We start from the raw sequence: 9,972 nt of genomic DNA, 5'->3' as shown, positions 1-9,972 counted from the left end.
CCAAAACTCTACAAAAGAATAAGAATAATAAATAAATATACACGAAAAATCAATAAGAAGAAATGGGAGAGGTGGGTGGGACAGTTAAGTAAATAATACTCTCAACATTAAATAAAATATGAAAAAAAAACACTTAACAGCTTACCTATTTAGTTTTCACCAAAACATAAAATGATAAAATATTCTTTAACAGACGCGTCCAGCTAAAAGATTTCTCTACGACTGGGGTACAATTAGAATAATCATTATTCCCCCCCCCCCTACAATTCACCCTTGATGCACCCCAGCCCCTTGGATACATTTCCTTTCCCCCTTAACCTTCAATACTAAAATTGTACTGTCCAAAATAAAAATTTCTTTAAATAATTTCTTACAATGGAAATGTATAACAATTAATCATTGTAAGGAGTGAGTGAATTAGAACTGTAAGAAGGTAACCTAGCATCACCAGTGCAACCAATACTAGCTCCAAATTCTAAATCTTTCAGAACAGTTTCATCAGGGGTAATGTTGTTGTCAATAAGAAGACTTCGCAATATTTTGTGATTAATCATAGACTTTCCTGGAAATTTATAGTTAGAAGGAAATTTATCCCAGAAATCTTTCCCAGGATTGTCTTTATAATTGTTTAATATTGGAAGATCAAACTTTGGCTTAAATTGTTTTTTCTTAACAGGATCTGGTCTTCCTTTCTGTGAAACGTCTGAGAATATTCCCCAAAGAGCTGATTTTTCACTATCCAAATTCCTCCAACCTAATTTACAAAACTAATTAAACAAATATAAAATAAATACTGAAAATATCTGTAAATCTAATTGTTTAAATCCTCTAAACCTATCGCTCCTCAACAATTCGGTTACAACAATTATAAGACAGAATGATATTACTAAACAACTGTAAAATAGTAGTTAGGCAGACCTAAACTAAGATAGATAAAGTAAATAAATCAAATTATAGAATTACTTCACATAATGGCAACCCCTCACCCCAAAATTTAAATTGATAGGAAATCAATAAGCTTATAAAAACTTGCAAATACCAGCAAAATATTCTAACCAGAACCATTTTAATAACTAACTAATTATCGAGGCCTCCATATTTTTTACTAACATGCAGACTCACACCCTTGGTAATTTACTGCATATAAATAATTTACCCATATAAATAGAAATGAAACAAGGATGACAACATCCATCAAAACAATGCACTGAATCAGACATGAACACTTATATAGTGTCAGAACTGAATAATCAGAACATAAGTGTATAAGAATCGAAGCAAAATTGTAAGTAAATTTATTTAAAAAATGCTTTATATAGGATAAAGTTTTTTGGACATACTTACACATTAATAACTTGATTATAGAGTTGCTTCGCTTATAACATTATACTTTGTTGTCCCAAGAATCTATATAACATAAATCAATCGGATGATTAGATCCCATAAAAAATTAGTTGTTAAAAAATAATCAAAAAAAAAACATGTTTAAATGTACGTGCAGTAATGATTATAGAGTTGCTACGCTTTCTAAATCGTAACTAACTACCAAAAGGAATCACCATTCAAAATTTGAAATCGGTAGAACAATTCTAATATGCCTAATATAACGGAAAACTATACTCTACAAATGGACGTACAGACGGACCCCAATTATAGAAAAGCTTCGCTTTAAACAATATATAACTCAGAAATAAACCTTTACCAAAATTATTAAAGTGAATAAATTGTTAGAAAATTATCTGGATATAATAAAAATTTAGAAATTGAAAAATTATTTACTAACACAAAAAATAACTGCTGAAATGCAGTGTAATGTTTAAGTGTATACTCAATTTTTTTATTATTAAGATGGTTCGCAAAAAATGACTACTTTAAATAAAATCTATAATGCAGACTTCTTGTAATAGCTATAGCGTAACAATGTTTGAAAATCATACCTAACTACTACAGGAATCCCCAAGTTTTAAAGAAAAGGATATTTAGGACATATCTAACAAACTACGGACGAAACCCTTACCCTAAATCATAGAAAAACAGCTCTTTAATAAAATAAAAATTTAAAAATTATAAATCAAATATATTTCCATTTCATAACAATATATCACAAACTACGACATAATCACTAGATAAAATGATTAAACATGATTCTGTTTGCTATGTGGCCCATAGCAGTACTGTTTTTTTACCATATCATAAAATAAACAATTGTGGGCATATTCTTTCCCATTGGCATCTTTACAACCTCCAGCTGATTTGGACCTCGTACAACCCTTCCCTTGATTATTAAAATCATAACAAATAAATCGCGATTTGGATTGAGGAGAACTAAATTTGTTCTTGTTTAGACCAAATCCACTATTAGAGCTAGACTTCTGACTGTTCACAACTTTCTTTTGAAATCCGATATCCGTGCTCTTTTCAAATAACGCTGTAGGACTATTTGGTAATCCTTTGTTGTCTAACATTTTTTTAAGAGATTTCTCCAACTCATCAAAATCAAATGGAGACTGTTTTTTACTTGCTCTCGATGCATTGGCCTCCATTACATAATTAAAATGTTCCTGCATTAAATTTATTCTTTTAAGGTCATTACCCGCACCTTGAAGCCAGTTGTAGTGATTGTATAATTTCATAAAAAGATATCCTGTCTGATCGTACGGAAACAACATCTGCTTCGTCAAACCGTAGTTGATAATGCTGTCCTGTAGGTTCTTAATATTTGAAATGTTAGACCAATTAAAATCTGCAATAGTCCCTAGAGATTTCCCATCTTTAACTTTAGTTTCTACCATTGGTCCTCTTGATACACCAGCGTTGCCAGAGTAAAAATAACGAAGTTGTAAAATTTCTCTTCTAGAATGCATTTTAGCAATGGTTTTCTCACTGAGCTGACAATCTGCTCCAACTGAAGCCAAATCCAGATTCCGATATTTCTCCATTATTTCAACTGGGACTTTCTTCCAGATGTCATCTAAAGTACAAAGAGGAAACCGCAAGAATCTGGCCGGATGCAAGCAATCAAAATAATTGTCTTCTCCTGCTTCGAACATAACCGTCCTCGGCTTTTTATCTTCTCGCATACTATCATTAGAAGACAAATCTTTCTGCTTTTTTTCATAAATTTCATAAAATCGGAGAATTGTATCAAGGGGGGTAGAATTAATCCACTTCTTGTCTCTCAAATGCCCTAAATAAATAAATATATGACTCTTCAATAAATGAGACACCTATCAACTTGAAAGCAAACTAAATAAGACCATATCTTATAGCTAAATAAGATAAAATCTTTTATCTAAATAACTAGAACTAATTATGAATAAAAATTTCTCTTTTGATGCAATAAATTTCCTAATGATATCTTATTATATTTAAGTAGTAAGCTTTTTTTGTTTGTAGCGTAGTATCTTGTTAACCACTGAACCGATATGGTTCACCTCCACAGTGAAGCTTCTTATATGTTTTGGGAAGGTTTTTTTATTAGTTCAATAAAATGACTCCACCCCCCCCCCCAAAAAAAATATAAAAAAATCTACCCACTGCGAAAAAATGCCCTTAGAGGCACATTATAAATCCAAATGTTTAATATACCTTCTGGTCTCTCATCTAAAGGCCAAATCAATTCCAGCTGGTCCCAGTTAGCATAGTAGACTTCAGCTGACTCGGAAAATTTGTGGTGTTTCGCACTTGGAGTGGCTGAACTACCAGAGCAAAGAGCTTTCCTGTAAAAAAAAATCATATTCAAACCAAAATTTAACATTGTATGTAAATACAAACAAATAACCAAACAATTTGATCTTGAACACAATTAATTTTTCTCAATTTCAACGATAAATTAGATATAAATAAGTTTTAAAGACTCCTGTCCGAATGCATTTGACCAATTTATTTAGATTAATATCTAGTTTAGATAAAGTTAAAATTATTAAACTGGAAAAAATTACTCTTTATGTCATTTGATTATAAATCTACATATTAGCTTAGATAATTTCCACATTAAGCTTGAAGAGTAGCTACCCTACATAAAATAAACATCACCTTTTAGGCATACAGTTAGAAGAGTCATTCAAATCCAAATCATTCCCTACTTGTCTTAAAATAGAATCTTGATCTTGGCCCGGGTCAGAGAGATCCTCGTCGCTAGAGGTTGCGTTGTCGTGGTCTAAATAATAAATCCATGAATATTTATATGCCGCCAGATAACCATTAAGTATAATTACCTAATTTCAATATGAAATAATTAAATGGGTAAATCCAAATTAAATTTTAATCGTGCTTATAAACTACGCAGCTTTAAAAATAAAATGTAGAATTAAACCTAGCACCCCTGCTAAGTTTCTATATAAAAATTGGCAATTCTTTAATAATAAAAAAACATTAAAATGTGAGACAAACAAATCAATGACAACAAAATCATTTACTGCTAGAATGAATAATTTGAAATTATGCTTAGTTACAAATTAGATTCCAATTTTCCCATTTTTTTCAAACAATCACATTAAGATTGATACCCAAACCCCCCCTCACCCTCCCCCCCAACCCCAGTACCCCTATGATATAAATTCAAGTTTTCCATATTAAATATTTTTTATTGATATACCTTCCCCCTTTTACTATGTGTGAAGGAACTCCGTGTCGGGAAAATAAAATGTGAAATATATGCAATATAAATATCTACACTATCTACTACTAGTTGCTTCGCCCCTAGCCTCTCGGGGACAGTCTAAGAAAATCGGGAAAATAATCTAAAACTTCTCAAAGACATTTATAAAACTGCCCTGAAAAGTGTAATAAAATCAAATCAGCAGTTTCCAATATCTAAAGCTTAAGATGAAAAAGCCTCACTACTTTAAATAAAAAGGATAACCAAAGTAAACGAAATAAACCCATGTAAGTTTAAAAGAAAACTAAATTTTCAGACTCACTTTTTAATACTTTATATTGGCCATTTTCTTAGCCATTTCCAATCTTTTTGTGCGTGGTAATTTCGTGTAAAGCTCAAAACATCTAGAGCTCCATCTGCCAACAGCCATAATATCATTATCAGAATAGCCTAAAATACCCATGTGACTGGCAATTCCAGCTCTGAAGGAATGAGAAGAAATAAAACCCTTCCTGTAAGGGATGTGTTTTCCTAGACATAATCTAAGAAATTTGTTCAAATCTTTTCCCGTCAGGGGGGACCCGTCTTGCTTTCGGAAAAAAGGAAGGTTACGGTTGCGGGGCGGGTTGGTTTCCAACCATTTCCTGAATCGATAACATTATGGAGTTTTGATCGATTCTTAAACCAATACATAGAAATATCCCAACAATATAAAAAAAACACAGAAAATTCCTATAGAGAAATGTTCGGACATTCATACAAAAAAAAAAAAAAAAACTTAAACTTGAATAGATAGAAATTACTTGAATTTACATTAAACTAATATATAAAATAAACATATAGCCTACACAAATAATCCATAATGTTCGAACCTCAAAGCTCTTACTGGGCACAAAGGGCCCTTATTTTCGTATATATCCACAATTTGGTTGTTAACAGCTCTGCTTTCTTTTGGAGATTTAATGCGCATTTGAATCACCCAAACTGCTTCTTTATTGATTTTAATCTTCTTTAATACTAAATCTTTCCCCAAGAGTGTATTTATGGGATCAAAATAACTTTTATTTTTGGCTAAACTTTCGTGAACTCTCAAAGCTCCAAAGAAATTAATGGAGCAAACAGCCCAAATTAGCCGTTTTTCGCCAATATCAAGCTCTAGATTATTTATCTCTATTTTTAGCAGTTTGAGGATAGAAAAAGTCACTGGTAGCCTAGCTTCGGTTTTTTTAACAGTTAATGAATCAACATTCTTCTGGCCGTTTATAATGGACGAAACTATGTCCGGTCGCAGATTCTTTACTATATATCCGCTGGCCATGTGAATTTGTCGCAATGCAGCAACATACACATCTATGGTGGAACCTTTTACTTGTCTTACATGCATGAGCCAACCAATAAATTTTATAACGTCATTTTGATCCATGGGAAACTTAAATTGATTATTATAAAATCTGCTACAACTTTCAATATGGGTTTTTACAGTTGAGTAAGTTTTCCAAGTGTTAACGCTCAGGCTGTGATTTGCTGCATTAGCCAACATGTAGGCAATGCCTGGCTTTAATCCGGCAAAATTAAAAGATTCTTTAGTGTACAGTCCTCTTCCATTGTACTTGGCGCTACCCTTTATTGCCACAGGTTTATAAATTCTTCGCCCTGTAAATATTAACAATGAAATAGCATTATAAATAAATGAAGCATAGATTTAAATTGATGAATTCCTTAACGGTAAACCTTATGTGATTAATAATTTTACACATTGTCTTTTTAACTTCTAAATGTGTGAGAAATAATATGTAGCTATAAAACAAATTCTTTAATAGCTTTCTTATAAAATCAAATAACATTAATTCAACAGAGTCAAGTTCTGTGACATTTCCATAGAAATCAAATATTGAAATAACAAATAAATAATTTGTTAAAATTAGCTAATAAATCAAATATGAAATTAACTATTAAAAAAAAATTCTTGTTAGATTATAGTCATCACTGTTGTAGCTCTAAATAATCCACCAATATGAAAATATGGCAATTCCAATATTTTAGACATAACTTGTCCCAAATAAAAATACAAATAATTAGGTGCCTATATGCATCTGCCGAGTATTTACCACTTAACAAATCTTAGAAAAGAGCTTTAAAACTACCTCATTTCTCTTCTTACAAAAAAGAAATATTCTTTTTAGAAATAATGAGAAATATAAATTTCCGCAATTCTTATGTAAACAAAATGCAGCACTTAAATATGTTTTTACTAACACAAGGTTTTACCCCCCTATATTTCTTTCCTAGCGCAGCTACTCTATCTTTCCAAATAGTTTCATTAAAGAAATACCAAAGAGCAAAACAAACAAACAAACAATGGTAACAAACTCCATAAAAGCAACGCCTTGAAACATGAGAGCAAACGCCCATTAACACTTGTAGCGTCAGAACTGAATAATTGAGATATATGTGTATACAAGTCAACACTAAACTTGAAATAACAATTATATTGCTGTTAGGCTTTTTTTATTTGTACCTAACTACTCTAGGAATCACCCTGCAAAGTTATAACTGGAAAGGCAAATTTCAACATGATTAAACATGACCCTTTCCTAAATATATAAAAGCTTTTGTTTTTGAATAAACTTAAAATACTATACTTAATAGTTAGCAACTCGCATGTTTGAATAGAGGTGATTGGGTTAGTCAAGCATAAATATTAGAAAATTGTTGTAACCTTATGACGGTAAACTAACTACTAGTAGAACCTTTAAAACTCTTACCTGAATTGTAATTAGTAGCCCCTTGAACTTCTGGCCATACTTCTGTAGCTATAGGATCGCTGACTTCACCACTTTTTAGCTTCTCCAGTCTTTTCTTGTAAGACTCCATCTGGCGGCATGCTTTGATGACAATTGACCCCTGTAACACTTTGTGAATTGCTCGTCTTAGCTCAAGTTGGTCAATCTGCCCCACGTCCTTTGTTGTGTCCCCTTTTATTAGCAATGTTACAAAAGCTAGGCCCCAAGGGAGTCTTGCCGCTGGTGAAATTGCTAGCTCTTTGCTAGTTAAGGCAAACCCAGGTACTAAACCCGCTACACAGGACAAGGTATTCAAGACTTCTAACGATTCCGGGACCAGCATAAGAGATAGCCTAGCAGAATGGTCGGTCGTTGGTGTGACATGCGCGCGTATACACATTTCTCTTCCTCCTTGCTCCACATAATCCTCCCAAGAAACTTTTTCCCCCTCTAGGTTGATGACCGGTTCTAGAGAGGATAAGGGAATACATTGTGACACTAGGTTCTCGTCCAATCTGAACTGTGAAAGGTCCAGATCCTTTATAGTTAAAAAGGATTCTTCATCCAGCGCTGGGCAGAATCTGTGGGTAGATACAATGATATCTGACTGCCAAGAACCCAACATGGATAAATAGCAGCTGTTAATTTTCTTGTTATCAGAGCCCAGATGTGTGAAAAAGAAAAACGTTGGTGACGCATCCCATAACTTTTTTTCTTGAAGCGCCCTTGCCGCTACATTCCCTGTGCCTGGCACACACAAATTAATAATTTCTGCATTTGATAGCGGGGATACGGGTTTAAAGCTTGTCCCTTGGATTGGAGGCATCCTATAAATAATTTTCTATATCAAAAAATTTTTAGTTAATGACAAGAGAAAAGGAGATATCACTTATTTTCCTTATTAAATTGTCACCCCATCAAATTAAAGGGTGCACCTATTATTTTAAATTAATATTAAATATTTGATCAAATTTCCATAAATTTTAAACACAAACCAATTGCATCCAGATTATAAAGCAATTAATGGTTGAAATAGCAACAGCAAATATGAAAAAGGAAGTAAACAAGTAAGCTAAGTAAATAATACTCTCAACATTAAATAAAATATGAAAAAAAAACACTTAACAGCTTACCTATTTAGTTTTCACCAAAACATAAAATGATAAAATATTCTTTAACAGACGCGTCCAGCTAAAAGATTTCTCTACGACTGGGGTACAATTAGAATAATCATTATTCCCCCCCCCCTACAATTCACCCTTGATGCACCCCAGCCCCTTGGATACATTTCCTTTCCCCCTTAACCTTCAATACTAAAATTGTACTGTCCAAAATAAAAATTTCTTTAAATAATTTCTTACAATGGAAATGTATAACAATTAATCATTGTAAGGAGTGAGACAATATGTTCTTTTTTTTAAATTCAAAAATATTCAATTTAATTCTTATTGTAGGTTAGCCCTTCTCAGCCGACATCCTTAAGATACTTAACCGCTTGAATATTATTCATAATATTGAGCAGCTTAAGTTTACATTATACTTATATTTTTTCTTATTAAGTTCCAAAACTCTACAAGTGTTAATATTCGTTTGTCCTCAGTCTGATGCTAGAGCTTAGCTTTTTATGGGTGTTATCACATTTGTTTATGATAACCAATACATCTATCATTTAAATATTATCAACTAGCTTTCGATCATGTAAATAATATCTATCAATCTATCATATAAATAATATTTATCTATCATTTAAATGCATAACAAAGAGTTTAAATATTAAAAACAATCAGTGCAGGGGGGGGGGGGGATAAATGGCGAGGGGAATAAAAAATAGTTGGGGTAAAGTTTTACCCCCACCCCTAAGGAATTTCAAAGAGATAATGTAATATATATAAGGGTTGAAATTAAGGGGTGGGGAATTTATCACGTGGAGAATGGGGGAAAGAGTAATTCGAGGCCTAGGGAAAACCTCTCTCTCTCATTCTCTCTCTCTCTCTCTCTCTCATTCTGTCTTCTCTTATTTATTAAAGTTTAAGAGTGAGTAATTGGTCTTTATACCACTAGTGTAGCAACAGATATATCAATTTTAACTTATATAAATATTTTATGAAATAAGATTTGCATAATGATGAAGAACAGTGAACTATTATTAAGTACTGCAAGCATAATAATGGCATATATGATATAAGCCGGTGTATGAGTAAGTAGGGGAGGGAAAAGGGAGTGGGGGCTCCGAAGAGATGGGGTAGAGGCATACAATATGTTTACTAGGGTTGCCGTGTTCAATAAATTTACAAAAAAAATATATAAGAAGATTTTTAAAATTTTTAAAAATGTAATTTAAAAGTTTTTTACTACAAAAATTAATTCTCAAATATTATTTGTAATGACTCAATCTGAAATTATTTATTTTTTTAGATTTTCAGATTTTTACAATTTTGAAAAGATTGTTTTAGATTTATTTCTTATTGATAAAGATCCATTTAATTTAAGAAAAAGTGTTTTGAAAATTTATATTAAAATGTAGCACAACTGTCGACGCACGACCGTAACTTGTAATTTGGACACCCTGCTCCACACTGCATTTTCAAG

At 32.1% G+C, this 9,972-nt stretch overlaps 1 protein-coding gene across 2 annotated transcripts; it reads right to left on the bottom strand.

The window, feature by feature from the left end:
- Positions 1 to 2,056: 2,056 nt before the first annotated feature.
- Positions 2,057 to 8,609, bottom strand: LOC145313190 (uncharacterized). 2 transcript variants are annotated; one of them, XM_080152482.1, is made up of 5 exons: positions 8,517 to 8,609; positions 7,366 to 8,210; positions 4,036 to 4,159; positions 3,589 to 3,719; positions 2,057 to 3,187 (listed from the first exon to the last, which is right to left on the bottom strand). In XM_080152482.1, the coding sequence occupies exons 2-5, from the start codon at positions 8,207 to 8,209 to the stop codon at positions 2,136 to 2,138; spliced, it is 2,151 nt and encodes a 716-aa protein (XP_080008608.1). In that variant the 5' UTR covers position 8,210; positions 8,517 to 8,609; the 3' UTR covers positions 2,057 to 2,135. The 2 variants fall into 2 exon arrangements, with proteins under 2 accessions (XP_080008608.1, XP_080008609.1); XM_080152483.1 differs by lacking the exon at positions 8,517 to 8,609 and having other exon boundaries at positions 7,366 to 8,496.
- Positions 8,610 to 9,972: the final 1,363 nt, after the last annotated feature.

This window comes from Acartia tonsa, chromosome 3, assembly GCF_053477335.1.
Source record: "Acartia tonsa isolate MP-2025a chromosome 3, ASM5347733v1, whole genome shotgun sequence".
In the NCBI taxonomy this organism is placed as follows: Eukaryota; Metazoa; Arthropoda; class Copepoda; order Calanoida; family Acartiidae; genus Acartia; species Acartia tonsa.
The sequence above is the reverse complement of the archived record's forward strand: the minus strand, read 5'-3'. Positions and strand labels throughout refer to the sequence as shown.

Excerpts from the sequence above, each read along its gene's own strand:
- LOC145313190 (XM_080152482.1), bottom strand. The coding sequence starts at position 8,209 with ATGCCTCCAATCCAAGGGACAAGCTTTAAACCCGTATCCCCGCTATCA. Across the intron at positions 3,720-4,035 it reads TCTAACTGTATGCCTAAAAG|GAAAGCTCTTTGCTCTGGTA; the intron begins GTGATGTTTATT and ends TTTTTTTTACAG. Across the intron at positions 3,188-3,588 it reads TTTAGATGAGAGACCAGAAG|GGCATTTGAGAGACAAGAAG; the intron begins GTATATTAAACA and ends TTATTTATTTAG.